Consider the following 26,719-nt stretch of genomic DNA (forward strand, 5'->3'; position numbering starts at 1 on the left):
CATCTGAGCCTGATCCACATAAAAAGAGACTGTTTCTCACTTTTATGCCCTCTAAAATTTCTCTCGCTTTTCTACTTCCCCGTTGCACTATTGAGGCACATCTTACACAACAATCTCATCAAACTCCCACCGAGCTTAGAGCTTTATTTTGTGGAGGCAAAACATAGAACCATAGAATTGTTTGAGATGCAAGGGACCTTATAAGGTCACCTAGTCCAACTCCCTTGCAATAAACAGGGATGTGTACAACTCAGTTGGGTGCTCAGAGCCCTGTCCACCATGACCTTGGAATGCCCAGAATTCCAGGGGAGATATCTAAAGGAAAAATAAAAATAATAAAGGAGTAGGACAATCAGCCTTTTCATCAGACTATTTCTGAGCTTTTCAAAGCTTGTTGAACAATCTACATGACCAGTTAGCCTTTTACTCTGGTAAACTTTTTACAGAGGCAGCACACGTTAAAACAGCATGGAGATAGATGGTGCTTCAAACTGTGCTGGCAGTATTTCAAGATGGTTTTGCAGTGTATTCCTTGTGCCACCTGGAATGATGTAGTAAACTGATCAGCTAGTTTGGGATTTCTGAAATAGCTTAAAATAGCATAATGCCATCTGTTGTTGCATGGCTGCAAAGCACGATGCATTCTGAAGCATGTGGCCCTTTTGAAATGAGCTGTAGAAGCACCGTGGCTCCTTGCGAGTATCCTGTAGTCCCAAGTGTTTTACACTGTCAGCATTCATCCAAGAAGGATATGAAATTGGTATTTTTAATGAGTTCTTCCATTTTATTTCTTGTATTTCCTTTCAACAATCCTTATAAACAAAGGACCCTGGAATTCAGTTCTTCTGATTCAAGACAGGGAAGGCATACAGCAAACTTCTGACTTACTGCCTGTAGTGATCAGAAAGATCAACACGATGGAAAAAGCATTACAAAAGAGGTGGAAGGACTGGCACAATAGAAAGGTGCTACAAAGGAAAGGAAAAAGATTGCACACCCATATCAGAAGATTCTGAGTTCACTGGGAAAAGCTCCCCCAAGAAAGTATCTCCAGAAAGAGATCCTTCCTCAGTGGCAGTCAGCCCTTAAATGAGGCCTAAGAAGGGTGGAGCCTGGCTTCCAGTCACACAGGTGAATTGCCTTCACCTGTGCTCCCAGGGCTGACTGGGTCTTTCCTCCAGGTGCTCAATCAGTGGTTCAGCCCATGACTCAACAGTTACCATACACTGCCAAATATTTCTCTATTTATGAGCTATACAAACACACTACAGATACTCTTCTACTGTCTTTTTTTCTTTCTTTCTTTTTTTTTTTTTTTTTTTAGAGAGAGAGAGTCTGATTGACATAGTACTCTGGGGAATATCAGGCTTAGAATAGCCCTTGGTTGCAGGAGCAAACCACATACTGGAGAAAATGGTGATTCAGACCAGTGCAGTAAGGATGTGGATTTCTGAATCTATTTAACAGAGTTCTTTGATTTCAGTCGCTCTTTTCAAATCTCATTGATAAAAATATTTCTAAGCTGTTCTTCATGCTGAGATAGTATTTACTATTTCCACCCTGGTTCAAACTGCTTTCATGATGATTTCAGGCTGGATGTGTCTAAACACACTGCAAGAATCAAACATTCTCAGGACTGTTTTTGTCCTTGCATTTTGATTCCCTTCAAATTTGGTCCTTAAATATCAGGGTGATATTCTGTTAAAATCAAGCCAACTTCTTACCAGAAGGAGTTTCAATTTTACCATTTCCTTTTTTGTTCTCTTTTAATATAAAACCCTAATTCATATGTTGGCTTACAAATGAGCCAAACTGTGCTTCAATTCAATTGAAGTAGTTTAACTCAAGAGACATAATGGAAATATGTGACAATTCAGATGTTATTGCATGGCCTGTACCTAGAAGGATTGTTTGTGATTTGTTTCAGCTGTCAAGCTGTGATGCTAGCAATTTTGATGAACAGAAAACAAATTATATATTGTTTCAGAGTCATTCCAAGAGGTGTGAACTGTGTTTTAATGATAACATTGTTCCTGTGAAGCTCACCTAAATTTTTTTTACAGTGAATTTAAAATCTATGTAGGCAGTAAATAAATTATGTTGGATGGGAAAAGTAAAGAGAGAACACTGTAGCATTAAAAAGAAAATAGCTGATAGCCTGGTGAAAGTGACTTCCTAAAGGTAGAGAGAGTATAGAAGTACATCCAAGTTACAACTTTGGACAGGTTTAAATATTTAAATTCTTTTTAAACAGACCAGTGTTACTGTCATCTCAGTTGTCATCTGATCAGTGTTGACCTTTGCAAAGAGACTCTCTACTCCTTGCACAAATAACGATGTGTGTATTCCCATTACAAGTTAATAAGTCCTCAGGACTCGGTGCTGTGCTACTTTATTCCAAATCTAAGGCTTATACTTAAGCCTCAACTAAGGAGCTACTATGTTTACACACTCTGTAGCTTTTCTGTTGCCAGTTTTAACCAGACTCCTCAAGATTTCTAACTTTCTGTAGGCATAACAGCAAAAAGAAAAACCATACCCTGGAATTTCATCCAGTGTTTTTATATCATTAAATAATAATAAATTTGGTAAGTGAATATTATTACCCCATTTACAGGTGACTAGTTCAAGCAATGTCTCAAGTGACAGGCTAGTTGCTCATTTGGAAGCTGAAAAAGCAGTTTCTGCTTTAGCAGACAGATGTCACTGACTGTATGTGGTACCCAATGGAGCTAAAGGAAGAAATGCAGAGTTGTCTTCAGTTTTGCTCCAATATTTTGCCTTTGTCTTTTGGCTTTAGTTGAACATGTATTGAGGTTGTTTATGTCTAACATTCTTAGGGTGTGTTTGCAGAACTTCTTTAGAAAGGGTCTCCTTTCAAGTGTTCCTTTACATATGTCTTTCATATGTAAATACTGTATTTTCATAAATATTTGGGGGGGGGGGGGATCCAACCTCATTCATGACATGTGGAATAGTAGAAAACCTATGCATGTTTTCTTCTTTCAAGGGAGCAACAGAGGTTGGTGTAATGAGCTAGCTAGAGACAGGTCTTGATGTTCCAGTAGCATGCAAGAGATGCCAAAAATAACACTGAAAGCAAGGCAGTATTGTTTTCCATCGAGTACTTGATGGAAAAGCTGAGCATGCCTCTGGACTTGAAACAAAACATCGGATGGTGAAATGGTACTTCTCACTCAATATTGACTGAAGCATTTAATAAAATGAATAAGCACTTGTGTTTCTCCCCAAAATAATTCCACCCTCTTCAATTTGAGCAGCCATTACCTTAAATATAGGTCTCAGAGGAAGCAAGAAGGTATGTAGCTAGACAGCTTCACAAAACTATAATGTTTGTGCTGAAGCATGACTTAACAAGACCACATAAAATGGAGCAAGTAGCAGAAAATCATAACCTAATCCTGGGAGTGAACTTTTTATAACTTTTCTTTTATTCACTTCAGTAAAATCAGGCTTAACTATCTATGCAGGAAAAGAAAAAAGAAAGAAAAAACTAGAAAGGGTTGATTAAAGCAGAAGTTCCTCCTCAAACTGAGTTATGCAGGATGAATTTTTTTAATAGGATAACTAAGACAGTAAATCCAGTTCCTTTTCTTCACTGTAGTGTGAACTCTGTCTCATTAGACTGCATATCTGTTCAGATCTTTCTGTAGTTACTATTAGCGGGGTCTTTCAGACCAGAATGCCGAACCTTTCATCAGTCTGAACAATGATGGACAATGACTACCCGTGATTAGTTCCTAACACCCTCACCATTCCAATGCAATTGCAAAAATAAAAAATATTTAATTAAGAAATAATTGTGATTGTAGCCAGAAGCTGTGTTCACCTTGTCTGTATTCTTCAGCCTGCCTTTCATTCATTTTATACTCTTCAGACCCTGTTATTTTCTGAGTGGAAGTAGTAGCTAAATGTAAGTCCCGCCTTCTCCATTGGATGTGCTGAATAGAATGCATCTATTGTTTGTAGACGTAGTATTTGACATTGGAAGACATTATTCATGCTTGACCAAGTCTCTACTCAGAGTCTAAAGTCTGAAATTTATTTAAGAAATCTTTTTTAATGTATTAATTTATTTGAATATTTCATTTATTTATATATACTTCTTGGCTTTTTAAAGTGTATTTGTTAATAATGGAATTCTATGTTATTTGCTCCGCTGCTTGCAAAAAATAGTATCAAGCTAACTATTCAATGGTTAACCATCTCATCCCATTTGTTTTTTTAATATTTTTTTAACACAACTTAAAGAGTTTTCCTGTCTTCTCTAGTGCTTAAAGGTATATCAAACACTGTAGAGACAGTAATCTTTTCAATTTACATCCAGTTTTTAAAGAACACTAAGGAATTGATTCAGATGAAGTTACATGTTTTAGATTTTGCATGGAGTTTTCCTTTGATTAAGAGAAACATTCACATTTTCAAATGATATAAGCATGAAGACTTGAGGCTGTGGAGCCTTGCTATTTGGGATACAACTTATTCTGAAATATCCACCTCCATCCATGGATTTCTTCCTGTCTCTCCTTCCTCTCTCTGCAGTTCATGATTTGCCTCAGCCTTGGACAGTTAGGCTTTTTAAAGCACATACATCACATACTGAATGTAATCAGGTTATGATTGTTGGTCCCTAAGCAACCACCATCTTCCAGTCCATCATTATCCATCATAATGGAATCCAAACTAATTACCTTATGTCACAGTCAGTAAAAATTTTAGGAGAGAAAAAAAGAATTTTTCAAAAACCTAATGATGCTTTACTACTGGCTGTATGGGAACACAGCATAAGCATGCCAATTGAAGTCTCTAGGAAATGAGAATAAGAGTTTTTTTCAACACAAGGGAAGATGTAACTGCCATCCTCTTTTCATAGATGTCACTAGCATACACTTTGGGAAATCTACATTTAAGATCATGCTGTTTTTAGTTGTTCTCAGAGACTCACCAATGGTGTATTTTCAAACAGTTATTCTTTCCTACTTTATATCCCAAGTTGTTCTCAGCACCCTGTACCCAGAAATTAATATTCCTGACAAGCAAATTGTATCTCAAGAGTTTAATTACAAGTGAGAATTTTCCATTCCCTTAGTTTGCATCTCAGATTCAGAGCTTACAAATACAGGCATTTAAAAATTGATACTGGCAGTGTCTTTTTCTACTAAATTATTATTTTATAATTCCAAGAGGTGGAATAAATACTCTGCTTAGAGCTCTGTTCCTCTGCAGCTGAACTCCTTCCACACCTTGGGCTAACTCATTTAAATTTATTCTGAGTATCTCTAAATTGCGGACTGCCATGCTGGCACAACAGACATTTCAGCTTTCTGTTAATCTCTAGGTGCCTTCACTACCTACAGCTGAACTGCTGCTTGAACATATTGCCTATTTTCTCAGCTAGAATTATTAAAAATAACCATTCAACAGAGATTCCTTATTTACTGTTTTTTGTTGTTGTTGTTTTTTTTAATTATTAATATGAGCAGTACCATGCATTGCTTGTGGACATTGAGGAAACTCACTTTGAGTCTGAGGATGCACGAAGTTTTTTTTTGCCAAACACTCAAAAAGACCAGGACATTGTGTGCCTGTGCAGAATAGTAACCAATTTTATTGTATGAAACCTCACTTCTTTCTGAACAAACAAAGATAATAGACCTTAGTCAAATTATGATGGCAGTCGGTTCACACGTCTTCGATGGCAGCCTACTCAGAAATACATTGCTATATTGTTCAAATCTAAAAACCCATCAGCTTTGTTAACGAAGTTTTCTGTTTTATATTCTTGTTCAACAAATGCAAATAGGAAAGCACCCATCAGTCAAGTATTTACACTGTTGCTGCTATTTTCCCTCAGAAAAGATCAGCTGGACTGAGTTTCTAATCAAAAGATGATTATCACAGAATTTTAAATATATGATCATTTTATGGTGATTTAGTAGGGAAGTAGATGCTATTTACTGAAATGCTGTGGCAAACATTCAAGAAACGCTCTTACTGGTGCAGAGCACAAGAGCAGAAGAGAACAGATCACACTTTAAAGTGTAATTCAGTTTAAACTGTTTCCAGTGAGTAATCTCCTCTTAACACACACACTAAATAAATAAATAAATAAATAAAATCTATGAATACGTAAGCAATACCGTAAAGAAATTGTTGCTCTACAAATACAGAAGGTGAAAATACTGCTTTTCTTCTGGAATTCATCTAAAGTATTCTGTCTAAACTGTCACAGAGAAGGTAATAGTGGCTGTTTCTGTAGCAGTAATGGCTGGCTGATTTAGCAGGGACCACAGGAAAGTTTTGCCGTTCTGTACAATATAGAAATCTACAGGATGCAGATGTGGGAGTGAAACTGTGTGCAGAGGTGCCCTAGATGTAGTACCACACTAGGCGAATGGAGGTCTTACATTAGGTCCTGCTGATCAGTACCATTATCTCTTACTTGACTTCTGGAAATGCAGCTGGTAGGCCTTCCAGACTGAAAGTCTAGTACCATGTTACTTCCATCTTATTTCCTCCAACATCAATTATTCCCATTACGGCAATTAGGTCCCAGCATATTTCTGGTAAAGTGCTAAATTTGTTGGCATTACTTACTTCTGGGTCCTTCTTGATGGAGGACAAGCCAGGCAGGCCCATAAAATTCTCTGTCCCCTGGCCAGAAGATTCGTTTGGCTGTAGTAGTACTTTTGATGTGAGAAAGTGCTGGCAGCCTCCTTCCTTCCCCCAAAGCTGCACAGCACAAGTACCAATAACATGGGGGCTGATGGCAGCAGCCAAGGCCAGTCACTCCATAGTCTGCAGCCTGCTCTTCTGGCTTATGCCAGTCCCCAAATTCTGTCTGTCCTCTGCCACATCAACCTCCCCATTTGTCAGCACAGCTGATGGAGTGGGGTCAAGGGTAGGAAGGCAGCAGTGCAGTCAGAGGAGCAAGCGAAAGGAGATAGTTTTCAGTCTGAGGTAGAAGAAGAGGTGGCCTCACAATCTCTGTGCAAACAGTGGGTTCTGTGTTGGTAACTGGCAGCTGTAATCCTTCCATTAGGTCCTTCACCATTTCCCAGTGCCCAGAAGCTTTTGTGTTTCCATTCTGTTATCTTCAAACAGAGCATGTGAATCTTTCTCAGTAATTTTAACTTTTTAAAGCCATTCTATTCAGGTTCTTATTTGGCTTCCCTCATCCTTTTGTTAATTAAAGTATTTGAACTATGCCTTTCAAAACCTATCAAACACCAGAACAATCTCCAACACTGAAAAGGTCACTTTATCCCTGAGAATGGCTGCTGACCAGTTCCAGCTCTGGATGTTGAGAGGCATGTCCTACAAAGAAGATTTATAAGATTTAATGTTCTTTTAGTGCTAAAATGGTTCTGCTGACAGAAATATAAATGGAGCAACTGAGCTGGGCCCGTGTCATTACCCATCTCTCCGGGAGCTTCAGGCTGCCTGACAAACTAGTCAGAAAGCCAGGTGGTTTCTATGCTTGAGTCTCACAGCTCCCAGGTCGCTCTCAGGCCTTCTGAACGGTGGTCATTCCGAGGCCCCAACAGCCACGCACCCATACCAGAGCAACGACACAGGAGCCACAGCCTACCAAGCCATGGCCGGCACGCCAGCCCCCAACACCATCCCCGCCCCTCGACTCCCGGCCCCCGCCCCTTTTTCGCCGGATCCAATCCGCATATTCCCTCCTTCAGCTCTTGCGCTCTGATCTGCGCTTTTTGCCTTCCCCCCACCTGCCGCGCGGCGCCGCGCAGTTCTCTGTACCCCACGGGGCCGCCTCAAGGCGCGGGGAGCGGCACGGCACGGCAGCAATAGCGGCAGCAGCAGGTAACCCACACGGGGCGGTGCCGGGTTCGGCCGGGTTCCCGTGTGATGAGCTGGCGCCAGGTCTCTGCCTGGAGGCTCAGGAGGGCAGGGGGCGAGGTATCCGGCCGCGAGAGTCTGCTTGGTGCGAGATAGACGAGCATTGGTATGCCGCCCGAACAAAGCTGTGGTGTGTGCGTCCAAGATGCCAGCCTGAGGTTATTTTTCTTTACCTTTATTTTTCCTACTTTACGTGCTTTATTTCTGCATGGGGATCAATTTCAGTGGGGGTGAGGGGAAGGAGAGGCATTTCAAGGGGAAGGACAAATCTGATAGAGATCACCTTCGGAGGCTGATGCTTCAACCCACCAGTAAGTTGTTTGCTCATTTTTTTTAAAGCTGCTTGTAAAAGAGGCAAGTTAATAAGCAGTCTGTTGGACATGTCTGTTTCCTGATGCAGCTGATGTGAAGCTGAATGTTTGAAGCCTAATTTAATATAAGATTTAAGAAAGAAGCAAATTGTTCTATTGTCAGCATAGCATCTTGAACTAACTTAATGCATAGTTTTAATATATCTCTGCAGCAGAGCAAGCATAATGAGAGGTTATAATCCTAATCCTTTTTTTAAAAAAAAAAATATTATAGTTTAATCAAAGGTTTCACTTTTGCTCCAAATAAATCCATTGAGTTTGAGATTAAAAAATACCCAAAGATCAGTTTCAGTGTTTGAGTGGGAGCACTTGCAGCAGCTTGTTAGCAAAGCCATCATACCACAAATAGCATTGTGCCCTCCAACACTGTTCCTGATTACATGCTTGTCTGGATGTAATAACCATAATAAAGCATGTTGGCTAAGGCACAGATTGCCTTAGGCCAGCTGGAAGTGTGGAGTTTACACCATCTTATGAGGTAGAAAGGTGGTCACAAAGTTAGTGCTTGCATGTTAACTGCGCCTGTTCTTCCATCATCCCACCACATAGCCAGCTGTGTCTTTTTTATCAAAATGTCTATGCCACCTATTGTCATTAACTTCCAAGTGAGGCTGCTGCTGAGTAAATCATAGAAAGTCCAAAATACGCATACTGAAGATGCCTAACATGTAATACTCTACATCAGATCTAAAAAGCAAAGAGAGACTGATTAAACCATATGTGTTATATCTGAGATTGTCAGGACTGGAAAAGGAAGTGTATTTCCTTACAGATTTTCATGGAGAGGAATTTGTTGGTTGGCGATTTTTTTCCCAGCAGTATCAAAGCACATCTATTTATTTCATCCCTGATGTATTTATAGAACTGGAGAAAGTTTCTGGTTCCCCAAGCATGGTGCAAGGCTTTTACATTTCATTCTCTCTGGACTTGTGGCTCCTACTGCCCAGAGTCAGGGAGGATCTTCTGCCCAGCTCTGACACTGTAACTGGAATGTCTGAAGGCTGAAAGCTCACCTGACCTTCAGAGCTACCAAACATACTGTGCAGTGGTGACCTTGAGGGTTGGAGGTCTGCTGTATTTTCCTCAGTGCAAGAAGTTGAGATGTCCAATAAGCTTAGTGAGTTGCCGCCTTAGAATGAACTGAATGAGGTCATTTGTCACAGAGTGAGTATTTCTGCGGTGGAACTAAATGCCATGAGATATCATGGAGACCAAAACATTAATGGCTTCCAAAAACATTGGACACATTCATGGAAGACAATTCTGCCAGTAACTTAAAAAAAAAAGCAAGATGCAGCCCTCATCTCAGCACTGTTTAAGGCCTATGTTTATGGCAATCCAGAAGGTTGCACTGGGGGGATCATTGTACATGTTCCATGTTGTTGTACGATTTCTGAATCATCTAATATCAATCACCTTTTATTACAAGAACGACAATGAACTAGGTGTCTCATTGATCTGATTAATGTGGCTGTGATATTTTTATGACAATTTGACATTGCACACTGAATAGCAAGTTTTCTGAAGTGAATTTATTGCACATAAGTGTGTTCCAGCTGAGGAAATACAAAAGCGTATTTCATGTCGTAGAATCATAGAATTAGCTAGGTTGGAAAAACCTACAAGATCATCCAGTCCAACCATCCACCTACCACCAATAACCCCACTAAACCATGCCTCTCAATGCTATACCTAAATGTTTCTTGAACACCTCCAGGGACGGTGACTCAACCACCTCCCTGGGCAACCCATTCCAGCACCTGACCACTCTTTCAGATAAGTAGTATTTTCTAATGTCCAGCCTAAATCTCCCTTGGCACAACTTGAGGCTGTTCCCCCTCATCCTGTCACTAGTTACAAGAGAGAAGAGGCCAACCCCCAGCTTGCTACAACCTCCCTTCAGGTAGTTATAGAGAGCGATAAGGTCTCCCCTCAGCCTCCTCCAGACTGAACAATCCCAGCTACCTCAGCCGCTCCTCAAAAGGCCTGTGCTCCAGAAATCACCAGCTTCGTCGCCCTCCTCTGAACACACTCCAGGGCCTCAATGTCTTTCTTGCAGTGAGGGGCCCAAAACTGGACACAGTACTCGAGGTGGGGCCTCACCAGGGCTGAGTACAGAGGCACAATGACTTCCCTACTCCTCCTGGCAACGTTATTTCTGATACAAGCCAGGATGCCATTGGCCTTCTTGGCCACCTGGGCACACTGCTGGCTCGTGCTCAGCCAAGCATCAACCAATACCCCCAGGTCCGTTTCCTCCACACAACCTTCCAGCCACTCTGCCCCAAGCCTGTAGCGTTGCCTAGGGTTGTTGCGGCCAAAGTGCAGGACCCGGCACTTGGTCTTGTTGAACCTCATCCCATTGGCTTCAGCCCAGAGATCCAGCCTGTCCAGATCTCTCTGCAGGGCCTCTCTACCCCCAGGCAGATAGACACTTCCTGCCATCTTGGTGTCGTCTACAAACTTACTGAGGGTGCTCTCAATGCCCTCATCCAGGACATCAATAAAGATATTGGTGAGGACAGGCCCCAGCACCGACCCCTGGGGAACACCACTCATGACCGGTCGCCAGCTGGATTTAACTCCATTCACCACCACTCTCTGGGCCCGGCCCTCAGGATAAATGTAATAAAGAAAAGAAGCAAAAGCTTTTCTTAGATAAACTCCTTCACTCACTTTGAGACATAATAGAGGTTGTTCAAGTGTGAATTACTCAGCTTCAAATTGCGAGGCATACAGTGCTAAAAGAATATAATAATAAGAATATATATATAAGCATATAAGAAATTGCTGCTAAAAAAAAAAAATCACATTTTTTTCTTTCCTGCACTGTCCTAAAATGTTTCCAGTTGTTAAAATAAATGGTGTCATTGAGTAGTACATATAGATTTTTATTGTCTATACAAAAGGAGGATGTTTTGATCCAAGAAAGAAAATAGATTCAAAATGAGAAAGTAAAACAAACAGGGAATCAAAAGGTGGGAAGAAAAAGGATCTGCCAAGTTACAGTATTCATATCCTTGATGGCATCTTGCTTTTCATTTTCTTGCCAGTCCATGCTTTGATTACTGGAACAGATTTCCACAACTGAGAAAAATCATTACTTGTCCATGATGTGTCAGTGTGATTATCTCCTGAAAAATATGTCAGCGCTGAAAAAACTTTATTTATATCCTACATTGCATTGAAGTCCAACATTGTAAGTGCAATAGCCACAGATTTCTATTCAATAAATAAGAAAAAATTGTGTGGGGCTGATGAAGAAGTTTTCACTTGGCGGTATTGAAGTCCCCTACTAATTTAGTTTACGTGTTTTCCTGACAAACAGATTGCAGATCTTTATATTTTTTTGGATGTTTTGTTTGTTTTGTTTTTTTAAAGAATCTTCAAGAAAACAGGAAGTTAATATAAGGTATACATGGTAAAGGAATACAAATAATCTTATTAAAAAACAGTGTTAGAGTTTTAGATTCATACCATGAATCTTCTCCAGATAGTTATTCTTGCTTTTTCTCCATCTACAAATGAAATAATAAGATAAGAAAGGGAGGCAGAAGGCAAGAGGAAGAATTTCAGCCTGCCTACGCTTTTATGACACTGCAGTTTTATAAAGATATTTGAAGCTGGTCATACAGAAGATGAAGTATAGTCTGAGGACATTTACAAAAGTCATAGAAGGTACCAGTTAAACTACAAAATAATAAACAGACTGAAATTATAGTATTTTATTGTAGTTTTAACAAATGCACAATATAACTAAAGGCTCTGGAGTTTGGCCAGTGCGCTTACGTTTGATTGGACACTGCAAGATTCTAATTTGATTATTTATTTATTTTCTGGCTTGAAAGGAATTTGCTGAGTTATGATACATCTTGCCTCCATAAGACATAAAAGCACTCTTGGGGAAACCATGTGAATGAAACTTCATATTTCTTTTGCATACTAATGCCACCTCTATGAATTTATTTTACATTCTTCTCTAATGTTATGAAAGATGCTGTCTGGATTATTTATTTTGAGCTTAAATCGGAATGAATTTATAAATCTGCTGTAATACTTTGTCCTAGCGAATTTTTAGGATCTTTTTTTTCCCATATCAAACTTTTATTTTTTGATATTGATATAAAAAAATGATGAAGATTACTCACTATCTCAGTCATACAGGGTTTTTTTGTTTGGTTTTATTGTTTTTTTAGGAATTTTCAGCTATGTAATTACTTCTCCCCCATCATCCACTTCCTCACATGCTATTTAGAGCCTGCCTACAGAGAAAAGTAGATTTCATTGTTGAGGATGAAAAACACCTAGTCTCTGTCCTCCTCTGCTTTCCACCTGCATCACATGGAGAGGATAGAGGATGAAGAATTAAAAAAAAAACAACAGTTATTGATCTTGAAGCTAACTGTGAGATACTTCTTAAGCAGTTTTGCTTTGGGAACTGATGATTTCTGCATCTTGGGTTAAATGTATACTGAGCACGTTGCTTGTCAGTCAGAAGATTTCCATTATCCCTCAGGAGGGTTTGCAGCTGAAATGCAGGGTACAGCCTGAATGAACAGTGTTGGTGATCCATTCTGTCAATTCAGGCTATAGTCTAGGTAATGTGTGTCCAACCTTTTGGCTTTGCCTGGACCACATTTAATGAATAGAAATTGTCTTGGGCCACGTATACGTAGGTCATTCCAAAAGTAATGCCTCCTATGTATTTCCATGGAAACAACAACAGATACAAAGAACATAATAAAACTGTTTGATAGAGAAAATTCTTAGCTACAAAATACTATTTTTCAACATAGTCACCAGCATTAGCTATGCATTTTCACCAGCAGTGAACAAGAGCCTGCATGCCGTACTCATAACAGTCTGACCAACTGTCACCACTGCTGAAACTCACCACCCAACACCTTACTGTGTTCACATTCACTGTTTGGTCTCAATAACAATTAAGAAAGTGTTGGTGAATGACAATGGGTGCAGTTTTTTCCACATGGATGAATTCAATGACACACCTTGGTCATGACACACATGGTCTGATTTTTGAGTTGAGTATCTTGCAGTCACAACTCTACATTTGAAATTCTTTAGCACATGTATTTATATCAACTGAAAATTATCTCACAAATATAAATTGATTTTTTTTTTTCTTTCAATCTTGAAATCCCAGGGTGTGGTGTGTGGTCAACACGCCCAAGGGACAGGATGCCATCCAGAGAGACCTAGACAGGCTTGAGCAGTGAGCCCAGGAGAACCTCATGAGGTTCAACAAATCAAAGTGCAAGTTCTTGCACCTGGGTTGAGATGACCCCCGCTACCAGTACAAGGTGGGGGGTGAACAGATTGAGAACAGCCCTGCCAAAAAGGACTTGGGGATAATGGTGGGTGGCAAGCTAGACGTGAGCCAACATTGTGCCCTTGCAGCCCAGAAAGCCAACCATATACTGGGCTACATCCAAAACAGCACAGCCAGCACGTTGAGGGAGGTGATCCTGCCCCTCTACTCTGCACTGCTGAGGCCTCACCTGGTGTACTGCATCTAGAGACATAGACGTGTTGGAGCGCTTCCAGAGGAGGGCCACAAAAATGATCCAAGGGATGGAACACATCCCCTTTGAGGACAGGCTGAGAGAGCTGGGACTTTTCAGCCTGGAGAAGAAAAGGGTGCAGGGGAACCTGAGAGTGGCCTTTCAGTATTTAAAGGGAGATTATAAGAAAGAAGGGGACATACTCTCTAACAGTGTGTGTGGTGAGAGGACAAGGGAAAATGGTTTCAAAATTAAAGAGGGAAGATTTAGGTTGGTTATAAGGAAAAAGTCTTTTACAGTGAGGGTGGTGAGGCACTGGAACAGGTTGCCCAGAGGTGTTGTGGAAGCCCTGTCCCTAGAAACTTTCAAGGCCAGGCTGGACCAGGCTCTGAGCACCTGATCGAGCTGTGGATGTCCCTGTTCATTGCAATGGAGTTGGACTCAATGACCATTAAAAGATCCCTTCCAGCTCTTAGGATTCTTTGATTCTGTGATTCTATTTTCAAATTCTTTTATCAAAACGGAAAGCATGGCTGGGTATTCTTCACTGTTTAGAGCCCTGTGTTCAGCCAATGTATCAAAATGCGAACAATTATTTGACATCACTTGAGTCAGCACTTCTCAGCACTGCCCTCCCCATGCCCTGGACTGAAGCCAGCACAACGTTAATAACGCACTGACGGTTTGGCTGTTGCTGAGCAATGGGTGCGTGCCGGGGCTGCTCCGTGGGGAAGAGCCACCTTTAAATCGCAGAGGGGGAGTGGGCTGCATTGCAAGCTTGGATATGTTTGGTGTAGGTGAATGCCCATTGCTTTTAGCTGTCCATACAAATGAAATTCCTGCTTTAAACAACAGGCTAAGCTTTTTGCCTCTGATACCAGAGAAAATAATTAGATATCTAAATGAGAAATAAAATGCTACACAAAAACATGCAAGGAGTATATGTAGCATTGGTTGTGAAGTGTAATGTATTGGGAGGTCCCTTTTCCTCTGGAACCCCTGTGGGCTTTAGTCTCACTGACACAGAGAGCCCTCTTACCTCCCACTGGGGTTCTGACCCCAGCTGAACGCTTCTCAGAAATCTCTCTAGAGAGTAAACATTTGAAGATGTCATTATTTGGCTTCAAAGTGCTCTCTAGAAATGTGAAATATCTTCTCGTTTGCCCTGATTTTGTGTTGTTCCATTGCCCTTGGGAGAGTTTTATGTTTTAATAACAGAAATGCACAGTACAAACTGCATCTCCATCAGTGACATTTCGAAAGATGCAAGGAGATTGTGGGATGTTTAAAAAAATATTTTATTTTTATATTTAAAAGCAATGCCCATACCTTTTTTTTACTTAGATTTCAAAATGTCTTAAGGGACATATACTGCCATCCCAATTAGAGGGATGGGAAGTACCTCTGCAAAGAGAGAGGGGGAGAATCTGAGGTGAGTATCTGAAGTGGCTGAGTTAATGTTACACAGTAAGTCAGCAGCAGTTCTTCCCTTGAAAGTGATGCTCTGGACTGGCCTTAATTTTTGTGGGATTTTTGAGAATGCAATTACTAAGACCTTGCAGCATCAGTTAATTCTTTTTTTTTTACTTTTTTTTTTTCACTAAAAGGCAGTGAACGTAACAATTGTTGGCTCTACAGGGAATTATAAAATGGAAAATTGCAGGAAATCACAGTACATAATCTTGAAACATTCAGTAACTATAATGCAGGTACAGAATAGCAGGGAAAAAATCCAACTTGTTCTCAAAACCCCTTTCTTAGTGGCAATGTGAAACCATTCTTCTGTTGAATAATGTCTTGGTGTTATAGCGTTCCTTATAGTGCTTTTTAATTTAATTTTTTTTTGACTGAAGAACTGCAGGCCAGCATTAGTCTTAATTATTTCTGTAGTAATTGAACTTTGGTTGGCATATGTTTCAAATTAGTGCTTTACCATCTTTACTATGCAGTGACCTTAAAGCCACGGCTCTGTTTTGGAACTGCTCCAGAGCCATCGAGCAGCACAGCTTCCTGTCCTGCTTTCTCCCTCTGATGTTGCGTGGTTTTCATTTGGTTCAATCATTTTAATCATGTGCTGAAAGCATCAGTAACGTTTTTGAAGGAAATGGCCTCAGTTTCACCACTACCAGTGGAGCTGCTATTCCAACTGTAGCTCACTCTGAGCTGTTACACCCTCCATAAGTAATTTTTCTCTTGTCTGCACCTTGGATAAGACAATTTCTTAAGTGTCAGACAGCAGATGAAAGCACTATATGCTTTTTGCACAAAGCTATTGTCTGGGACAGTTGGCAGAGTCCTTCATACACCACAAATAATGTCTTCTCCATATTTCAATTAGTCATCAGTGAGTTTGTCAGTCTAGACATAAATTGTCTAAAGAAAACTGTTCTGTACAAACTATGGTTTCTTATAAAAGGATAGGCATCCAGCTACCTACTAAAAAAGCATGCCTGTTTTGTGAGATTTGGAATTTCTGTAGGAGTAAGTGGTAGCAATTTGCATGCAGGTCCTGGGAAGCTCAGGTCCCTGCTTTCAGGGTTGTTCACCCTCTTCCTGCTCCCAGCACCTCTGTAAGAAGTCCTCTGTAATGAAGTACCTCCTCTTGGTTGGTATGTACATGTAGAGAGCAATATGCACTCTTTCAAATAATGGACAAAAATTATTTTCCTAGAGTTTTGTACTTGGTTTGCATTAATTACTAAATTTTGGCCAATAAACTGAAATTACAAACAAAGTAAGTTTGAGGATAATCTTTACAGCAGTTCAGTTTGGTGCCTATCCTGTAACTTTACATCAGCTACAGCTCCATTAAACATCAGCCTGGGAGTATAGTTTCTTTGCTTCATACTGTGGATGTTTAGCATATCTGATACTATGCATAGCATCTACACATGTAGTGTCAGTATACTTCTTGATACATATTGCTGATCTTAAGACAGAAGGTATAAATAGACAGTAAGGAAACAAGTGCTTGGGCTTCACACTGGTGCATATTCATTAGAAGAGTTAAGTGATGTGCCAGAATGTAGTTATCCCTTATCTGGCATTATCCGCCTTACTGCGTGCATTATAGTTGCACTTTTTTCTGCCTGTTGCTTCAGTCTTGTGGATACATGACAGCTCAGTCTGACTGTGTACTGTATGGGGTTCATGCTGATGCATTTATTCTCTTCTTCTCTTATATCTCTTTTATGTTTTTTCACACCATGCCAGTCCTCAAGTATCAGAATGTGCTAGGGTTCAACATTGCACTGAATCCCTTAAGTTAGGCATTAAATCCTGCAAATAAGAGAAAACGTTTTAGTAATCTCAGTACACGGTGACCTCTTGGAATTAATAGCTTCCTTTCAGTGGAGTTTAAACTGCATTTTATTATGTGTAGCCTGGTGCAGTAACACGGAAGTGTTTAAGATGCCTATTGGGATGCTCATTGAGTAATGGGTAATGTTACAATGTATCTTTCTGACTACAGGGGACAAGAGAATGCATGATGCTTTACTGTAGCTAAGGTTGACCCCAAAACAATTAGTGTTTCATTTAATTGAATCAGCAATTCACCTGTGCAGTCTATAGTAATATTACACAGAGATAATTTAGGCTCAATTTAGTGCAGCTAGCTGAAGTGTTATAGAGATTTGTAACAGATACAGAAATTTATAACCTTCTATCTACCATCTGAGTAGCAGCTTAACATTAAGTGAAATAGAAAAGTATTCTGGCAGTTCATTCAGAAATATCACTCTGTGAGAAAAGCTATACTTCTCCCAGTATTGATAAGGTTACCCTATTTCCAGAATTGTTATGCTGCTGTGTTCCTCAGCATGAATGGGCACATATAAATAAGTCTTGTCCTAAACCCAAGCAGCTGTACTTCTCACCATTTTCAAAGCAGAACTCAAATGTTGAGTTGATTCAAATGTGAGAGAAATAGCCTTTAGTAAATTGTACTGATGAATTTTAGGAGTCGTGCTACCGAGATTCTTCTGTTCAAAAGGCATTTTTTGTCACAGTCAAAATCACTTGAGTATATATATTATGCTTTTATTGTCCCTGCCCCACTATGTGGTTGTTTCTTTATGACCAGAGCTTTCCCAGTTTCAAGGAAGAAAGAATTAGATGGCTATAATGTTTACTGACAGCCCTGCCATGCCAGAAGCATCCTTCTGTACACTTTCTTTCTACTGTGGAGGGCACCACTATTGAACTCCAAGGGAATTCATAGCAAGATATTAGGTACATTATATGCATCCACAAACTGTACTTCAATTACTGTTACATTACCTTCCTGATGTAACATAATTCACAATGAATGGAATGTCTGGATCCTCTAAGTATTGAATACTGTGCAAGATGTAGAATTTATTATAACTTTGTACCAATCAGTAGCTCAGAGTCCTAGAAAGACAAAATAGTGTACTTATCAGCTAATAGAAAATATTCTGCACATATATTTAGTAAAAAGATTTAAGTTTCACTTATGCACATTTTTTCCTCTGTTCAAGATATTTTTACTTGTTTTCTTCCAGATCCATAGAATAATGATTTTCAATTTGTAGGTACTCAATGGTGCCTTGTGTCACCGGCATGCTCAAAAATGGATCTTCTTTACATCTAGATGGATAAGATCTTCTTCACTAGTTGCACAATTTTCAGCAGAGAAATATTATTTTCATCATCACCTTTCCCAGTGGCATTTGCAAGGCTTTAAACTTGCCAAGTGAGATTGGACACTAGTATTCTATTCTCAAAAGCCATAATTCCTGGAGCAAAGACAGCTTGAAATCCTCATCCTACTCTTACTTTACTGGATGGTCCTTATCATTTTTCAGAGTCCTCTGATCATTTTATTTTCCCCTAAAATGTCATGTACAGAGGGCTTCTTTTCGTAAGTGGGCAAAGACTTAAACTGCTGGTTCGGTGAATTTGTATACTGTATATTCAAGCGCATGGGAAAATAAAGGATTTACATAATATTAATCCTCCAAGATTTCTTCCCATATAATCAAGCTTTCTACAACTACAACCAGCAGCCATTGCCTGCCATATACCAATCAGGTTTGTAGTCTTCCTATTAGAAACTGGTATAATTATATTTTACCTTATAATTCTATTTGTCTGCTACTATCTCTTTCTTTGTAAGGGTGTGAAACAATCAGAAAGATCAACATGGTGGAATGGTGTTACAGGAGGTATAACAGCAAAAGGGACTAGCACAAATGAAAGATGTTACAAAGGAAAAGAGCTCACCCATCTCTGAAGATCTAGACTTGCAGGGAAGAATCTCCAACCAGAGATCCTTCCGCAGTGGCAGTCAGCCCTTAAATGAGGTCTAAGAGAGGTGGAGCCTGGCTCCACCCCTTCTGGTCACACAAGTGAGTTACCTTCATCTGTGTTCCCAGGGCTGATGGGGTCCTTTCCCCAGGTGCTCAATCAGTGGTTCATGCCATGATTCAACAGTTACCATACAGGGTGAAAGTTTCCTTACAGTGAGGATCAATATTATTAGTGTCTCGAGGTTCTCCTTTCCATTCAAAAGACCATGGGACTTCCCCTGTATGATGCCATTTATCTCTTAATGATCCAATTTTGTCCAGCCTTTACACTAAGGTCTGTTAATTCACTAGAGCTTTTTGGAGTTAAAATTTCTCATTGGATGGGATCTTTACTTGACTTTGATATCAGTAGGCAGGTAGTAATGCTAGTGAGATTTTGTAATTTCCCAAATCCTTGCATTAATTTTAGGACCAAATTATTTTCTAACCCCATGACTCCTGGAATACAAAGTAATGCTATTAGAATTTTGGCCCTCTTCTTACTATCAACAAAAAACCAAAATTATACTTAGCAGAAAAACTAGTAGTCCTTGTGGAAGCAAATTCCTGTCAAAGTCCATATTACTTATCCACTTTCTTTACCCAATCAATGATAGTCCTGGTATACTAAAATTGGATGGGTTCAATTATTCCTAGAGTCATGTGCAGCACCTGTCAGCATGCAGGTCCTCTGGATGGTTATCTCCCTCAAGATGTGCCTACAAAAGGCTGCTCATCAGCCGTTTAGCAGCTGCTTATCTCTGGCAGCTGCTTATCTCTCTTGCCCCTGTCCTGCAGGTCTTCAGACAAAAGATTTCTTGGACTTGTCCAAGACTTGCCTGGATTTGTCAATCTGTTGACGCTGTCCAACAGCAAGCTTTGAGACAAACGCACAGAAATAGTCTCCTACACCTTCCTTTTTCTTTCTTCATGGACTTCTCAGTTCCTCATGCCATCTGTCTCTGGGATGGTCCTGAGAACCCAATAAAACCCCAGGGCTGATGAACTCCAGTGTGAGCTGATCAGAAGGAATCAGTGAGGGTGCCTGTCAGCTCACTCAGCTGTCCACTGACCCCAGAGGGTGGACGGATCCCAGATGAGCACCCAAGCTGTTAGGAAAATTTCTGCTCCAATAAGCTTGCTCAACCATCTTTATCCCCAAAAGAGACAGAGGAGAGCCTTCAGTTTTCTTCATTCAAATAAAGAGTCCACTGGGGCATACCCCTGTGAGGTCTCTCAAAGCATTAGGGGACATAGCTACTCTTTTAACCCTGTACCCTGACACTAGTGAGCCCTTCCCCTATTCCATGTTGGCTGAGGTGCTGATTCATTTCTTCTCTATTCGCCTATCAGCCATGCCCCCAGTAGGTACCCCCCTTCATTTCCTTTGTTTATACACACTTTGGAATTTGGGTTCAGAGTTTGTTGTTTTGCCCAACTAGAACTATATTTGTACCCTATAAAGGCTATCACTCTTAGTTCTGCCCAGCAAACAAGATTTACGTGCAGGTGCTAAGCTAGTATCTCCTGCCATATACTTGCAAGATAAGTTTGTTTAACCAGATCCTTGTGACTGAAACTCTTCTTCTCAGCTTTATCTTGTTTTGCAGGGACCCCTATCCTTCCTTTGTTCTTCCCAAATTTTAATTTGCAAGGACACTTATCCTTGTTTTTCCTTCAACAAGTAGTTGAGATTAAGTATACATTGAGAGAATTATAGCACACAAGATGCAGCAGTATCTGTGATGTCTTTTAGTATACTCTGTAGTAGTTATGTACATCTTTAAATGGTAATTAATCTAGGTAAGCAGTTGTATAGTTATTACATGAATGTTCAGTCTTAGGAATTTATATGCTACAATGTGCCTTTATTAAAATGGGTTTGCCTGAATGGTCTCTGTTTTGTAATCATGGCCTTCATCTCATGTCTGTATGCTATGTTGTCAAGGGAGCAAATGGTTGAAACCAGATAAAATTTTAAAAAGTCAATTAATGTTATTTTTGGAAGTCTTTCATTATAGAAATGCTTGTTGGCGGGGTGCCAACAGAAGATTACTGCATTAGATCTGAAAATAATAATACTAATATGATTAATTGATAATAATACTATATACTATAATATCAATTTATACAACATTCCACCAGCTTAGAACAATGGAAGGTATCTGTACTGTACATTTCCCTTTAAATAATGTGACTGTCATCTTCTTTTCTTTTTTTCTCTCCTTTCTTACAGGGAGAAAACGGAATTTTAGTCATAACAACAAAGGCATATTTCATTATATAATTGGTATGTTCTCCAGAGTTAGGCTTACAGCAGGCTAAAATACTCAGGGAGGTGAAGCTGAGAAAGCCGACAAAGTATCTTGACACACCAATGAGATATGTCAAGCCAGTATTCCCTTTATTACAGCACTGGGTACATGTGGAATCACTCCACCAAACATGCACACTGAGAGAAGCAGCAACTACATATTTAAAGGTATAACATATACATATTCATTACATTCCAAGGAAATGGGCAGAAATTCCAAGAAATAATTTACATACTGTCCCACCCTTTCGGGCCTGCGTTCTAAGAGCGTGATGGGGGTCTCTGGTGGTCATGGGATGAAGGCTAGCAATAATCCTCACTGTGAATTTACAATCTTTTAAGGGGATGGGTAGCCGGAACTGGTTCTCACTGGTGTCGCGTTGAGCTGAGGCATCTGTTTTGCTGTCTTATCTTCAACAACAGGACATCTATTCTACTTTCTTGTCTTCACTTCACAACAATTTCTACGGCCTCCGCACTTTGTTCTTGAGCTTACATTTAGACAAGCCTCCTGTCTTTCAGCTTGTATCCACTCAAGTTTTGTGAAAGGCTGTTCTTACAATATGGAAAAGCTGTTCTCACAGTTCAGAGGCAAAGTGTAATGGCCTTCTCATCCAAAATTCAGGAAGAGAACTCTAACACCAATGTGGTGTTAGAAAGTGGCATTCCTTTATTCCTCACAATACGTACTGGGTGACTTGACAAGCAAGTATGCTCTTTCAGAGTTCAGGTTTTACATTTAAACAGTTAAGACATACATATGCAGTACTTTTGCATACATATTCATTCTTTTTTCAAGGATTGATAACTTTCAGCCACTTTTCCCCAATTTGGAAAATTTCCATTGCTTATTAGGCCATAGTAAGAAACTTTTAAAACAAGATATGTGGAATTCAATGAAGATGCCCTGGAACCTACTGGGTGCAAAAGGTAAAAGTATTCTATTGTGATTTCTGTGCTTCTTGTGAGGAGAAATCATTGAGGCAAAGGATAAAACTATTCTATTATGTCCACAGTGCAAGATTATTGAGGAAAACAAGACTATTCACTGAAGCAGAGAAAATCCGTCAAAGTAACTTGACACGCCAATGAGTCATGTCAAGCAGGTATTCCCTTTATTACAGCGCCAGGAGCATGGGGGATCGCTCCACTGAACATGCACACCAAAGGAAGCAGTAGTTGCATCTATAAAGGCATAGGTCATGCATGTTCATTACATACAGGAAAAGTCCTACAACTATTAGCATACTGTCCCACCCCCTCTTCAGGCATGCATAGTATGTCTCTGTGGTCCTTTTGGTGGTCACTGGAGCCGCTCCTGGTGGTCAGAGATGAAGGTCTTGACGTCTTCCTCACGCTCAACTCTTAACCTTGATACAGTTGAGGGCTCAGAACCGGTTTTGTCTAGTGCCAAACTGTTCAGTTCCACATCTTTGTTTGCATAACAGGATGTGTTGCTTAGCCACAAAGTCTGTTCTTACAATGTATTTAGCAACCCCATTTCATCACTCACTAAAATTGAAATGGAAAGTTTTAGAACTATCACTCATGGATTCCTTTTGCTAAACTAATATGTTGGTTCTTAAACTAATGTACTAATCCCTATTTCTAAACAAAACAACCTATATCAGCCTAACATTAGAGTATCAATATGCAGAACCCCAAGGGATGTGCACAGAAGAATATGTTCACAGTTAGAGAACTCAATCCATCTTGTTTTAGCTTTGATGTTGTGTGAGTTGATTGTAAGTTACATGGTATGATTTGCACAACTATAATTTGTCTTAAACGAAAATGCAGGTCATTAGTAAGGTGCCTTGTTAGGTGCTTTTTGGTTTCTTTCTTCTTTAATGCTTTCAGCATCTAGTATCCATCATTTATTATTTACAGAGTATAGAGAAGAATTGTTCTGAAGCTACTAAAGTAGATCAATCATATTTATGGGTTTTTGTTCTTGTCATTCAAGATTGCAAGTGGGATGCTATTAGCAAATGCTATGCAAAGTTCCACTGACTCTATAAAAGTATGAATAAAAGATCATCAATAAACTGCTATTGAGAGGTTACCATGTTTAAAGAGAAATGTGGTCTTTTAACAGTTCCATAGATTGTAAGGTTTATTCAACACTACAGCCATTTACTGAAAATATCATAAATATTTTTCCTAAGTAGGAGATGGTAAATGTTGTGGTCAAATATGAATCTTGTCAGATAGATATGGTATTGAAGAAGCATTCAGATGCACGAATTTTGCCTTTTGTACAGATTGTCTCCGAAGTATGAAAAGTCTATGGGTATGTATGTGTTTACTTAGCACCACATTTCTGAAGGAGATGATGTTAATTGTTCAATCTGGTTACTTTCTTAAAGGATGGTTGGATGAAAGACTGGCGTGACATACAATTATGTTAATGAATTTAAGCTAGTCAGTAGCCAAGTCTGAGCATGTTTCCACTTTCTCACATGTGACAGCCACTGCTCACTGACAATTTGTGAAACATGGCTGTAATATTGCTACAGGCTGGATAAGCACTAGCAGGCAGGAGAATGTTCTCAAGTGAGAAGGGAAAAAGAAAATGGAAGGGATAGAACAAATCAATTCTTGTACTGTGGATCACATAAGGAGCTAATGCTCCTAGTAATTATCAGATTATGTAACTTATTATTTGTCACTTCTTTTACCCGTGTTAGGTGAGGCATTATATGTTTCATGTTTGTCATTCTAAATTGGCTGCCAAGACAGAAAAGGTAAAATTTAATTTTGTGTGAAAATCAGTAAGTTGTTTTAAATGTGCAAAAGATGTGTCCAGTTTCCACCAGCATTTCAAAAATTCATGTCTAATGTGTAAACCCCCCCAAAAAACCCAGTTTGAAAATACTCTGGTTTATAGCTTTGGAACACCTTGTACATATTTGTGATGTTAAACCCTTAGTACTTGTAGAAATAGCACTGTTACATATTGCATGGTAGTTTTTAGCATGCATAGTCAGCAGACCTTGTTGCCTTATAATTGGACCTAGTTTGCTTAGAGCTGAACACAAACTAATCCAAAAGGTTTGAAATGCATTTTCTACTAACCTTGTTTTTTTTTTTGCTTTTCTTTTCTTAGTAAAACAAAAACCTAGATGTGCTTTGCTTCCTAGCTTTTCTCCCAGCTCTTAATATAAAAAAAATCTCTTGCACCTTCTTCTCACACCTCTCTCAGCAGAACCTTCTGTTTCAGTTGTTTTCCTTTCTTTTTTTTTTTTTTTTTATGACACAATCTTACAATTGTATGTTGTTTGGTTTTGTGCTTTGTTTTGTTTTGTTTTCTAGAAACATCACTCTTTAAATCCTTAGCATTATTCCTGTCTGAAAAGGTTGCCTCATGCTGCTTCATGTCTTCTATCCCTAGTGTACCATGCTATTCTGCTCAGCTCAGTAAGAATTTTTCCATTGATTTCAAGGGCTAGACTTGAACTCCTCTCCCTGCTGACCCAGGGAATGGAAACCTGCAGAAAGGGAATTTGAAGGCATCTCAGGAACTCTGGAGCAATTCTTTGGCACAAAAATGATGCTGCCATGTTTCCTTTTTCCTGTGCTAAAACAGGAAATGAAGCTCAGTTCCTCACTGCAAAGCAAATATTTGATGCTTCAGCAAGGCTTTGATGTGCTAATATCCTCTCTAACACAGTCAGCTGATGAAGAGTGGCAGTTTTGATTCCACCTTGTTGTGTTGGGCTATTGCAGCAGTTGCTGGCAGGAAAAGAGCTGTGAGTGTCCTACAGATTCTGCAGACAAGTGCTGAGGCTTATGGCTACCATTTGATGATTGTTTGAAATGTTGCTTTAGAAGTGAGGAAAGCTATTCATGTTTCCCAAGCCCAAGAAGAGGCAGAGGAGGCCTGTGGTCTGCTCATAAAGTGCATTAACCAGTTTTCAGGCTAGCTGACAGCCACCATGTGCAGTATGTCCAACTTCCAAAAGCTCTGTGCTGGCTGGGGCCCTGAGGGGAAGACATAGGAGCTGTGGCTCCTCAGCCTACAGCAGGAGCACAGGGAGTTTACCATCTCTGTGCAGCCCTGCTTGTGCCACTTCTTACAGCTCCCAGAGGAAGGAGGTTGGAGAGGGGCTGTTTTCTGCATCTGGCCAAAGGGATGCTTGGTCTTTGAGATAAAATGAGAGGGGAAAAAAGTGAACTGCAGTGGAGTGTGAATGCAACCAACCAAGACAGACTGGAGAGCAAGGAGCTGGGGTGAATGAAGGAACAATTTCAGCAGGGAGGAGGCATCCTGGCCACAATTATCCCTGTACCTTCTCTTTCATCATTTCTTGGAGGAGACAGTTTTTTCCTGGTGTTTTGTTTGCTAATGACTTCTTCTCCCCAGCCTTTCATTTTAATGATAGCGTACCGGTGAAACCAAGTCTCAACAAGGCTTGAAGATTTCCTGCTTTAATCTGTAACAAAATGGAAAGAAAGCTGGCAGGGTCTGAAGCATTTTCAGTCTCCTGAAACAGAGACTTTGGAACTGAGCTCTGGGAACTGAGTGCTAAGACCGCGCTTTCCAAAACAGTGAACTGTTTTGCTATATCTTTTCTTTTCTTGATTTCCTGTAGAAATTGGGAAGATCGACCAAGATATATATAAATACAACACACCAGGATTCACTGGTTGCCTATCAAGAGTACAGTTCAACCAGATTGCTCCTCTCAAAGCAGCTTTGAGATCTACAAATACCTCTTCTCACGTCCACATTCAAGGAGAACTGGTGGAATCCAACTGTGGAGCATCACCACTGACAATCCCACCAATGTCTGCTGCAACTGACCCATGGCACTTAGATTCAGGTAAAGTGGGCTTCATTCCATGTTAACTCAGCTGAGCAGTTGAGTGAATACATATATCTTTTTTCTTTGCCTTTTGTTGTTGTTGTTTTTTATGTTTTGTTGGTTTTTTTTTTACGTTTGGAAGGAACATAATGCTGCTGTGGTAGTACTTTCTAGTATTGGATATGTAGAAAGCAAGACATTGGTAGTATGGGTATATAAGGCATGGTAGTATTTCTTCTGTTGAATTGCTAGTAAGTATATTGTAGTCAGCTTCATACAAAAAGGTAAATTTAATTTTAGACATAAATGTATTTATAAAGTGCTGATTCGTTTTCTGAAATGTCTGCTTTCCTTAAGCCATGCTTAATGGGAAACCCTATCAGTCATTACTGCATTCCTCTCATGCAGAAAATGCTAGAAAGCCAAAACAATTTGCTGATCCCAGCAATTTTATTCTGCTTTGTGTTTGACAGTCTTTTGAAGTATACACTAGACCTGGCTTCAGAGG

The 26,719-nt window shown here is 39.8% G+C and overlaps 1 protein-coding gene and 2 long non-coding RNA genes across 28 annotated transcripts in view; 1 reads left to right on the top strand and 2 right to left on the bottom strand.

The window, feature by feature from the left end:
- The window catches only part of CNTNAP2 (contactin associated protein-like 2), a 435,310-nt gene that overhangs the window by 389,224 nt on the left and 19,367 nt on the right, over positions 1-26,719 (top strand). Inside the window, exon 14 of the mRNA XM_021382279.1 lies at positions 25,999-26,229. Coding sequence (XP_021237954.1) covers positions 25,999-26,229 — 231 coding nt within the window. The remainder of the gene's footprint in view (positions 1-25,998; positions 26,230-26,719) is intronic.
- Positions 1-26,719, bottom strand: part of LOC110390793 — a 63,318-nt gene that overhangs the window by 26,939 nt on the left and 9,660 nt on the right. For 4 of the 26 annotated variants that reach the window (XR_002433863.1, XR_002433864.1, XR_002433870.1 and 1 more), the window contains exons 2-3: positions 18,059-18,172; positions 11,733-11,773 (exon numbers count right to left, since the gene is read on the bottom strand). The exons of 16 other annotated variants lie outside the window; for them this stretch is intronic. This is a non-coding gene — a long non-coding RNA (uncharacterized LOC110390793). Of the gene's footprint in view, positions 1-11,732; positions 11,774-18,058; positions 18,173-19,024; positions 22,916-25,695; positions 25,840-26,719 lie in introns of all 26 variants that reach the window. 6 more of the 26 variants (XR_002433862.1, XR_002433861.1, XR_002433874.1 and 3 more) reach the window with 3 other exon arrangements.
- LOC110390796 lies at positions 454-7,681 on the bottom strand. The gene is made up of 2 exons (XR_002433887.1): positions 7,439-7,681; positions 454-7,338 (listed from the first exon to the last, which is right to left on the bottom strand). It is a non-coding gene; the product is annotated as an uncharacterized LOC110390796 (long non-coding RNA).

Source organism: Numida meleagris, unplaced genomic scaffold (genome assembly GCF_002078875.1).
Source record: "Numida meleagris isolate 19003 breed g44 Domestic line unplaced genomic scaffold, NumMel1.0 unplaced_Scaffold202, whole genome shotgun sequence".
NCBI classification, from domain to species: Eukaryota; Metazoa; Chordata; class Aves; order Galliformes; family Numididae; genus Numida; species Numida meleagris.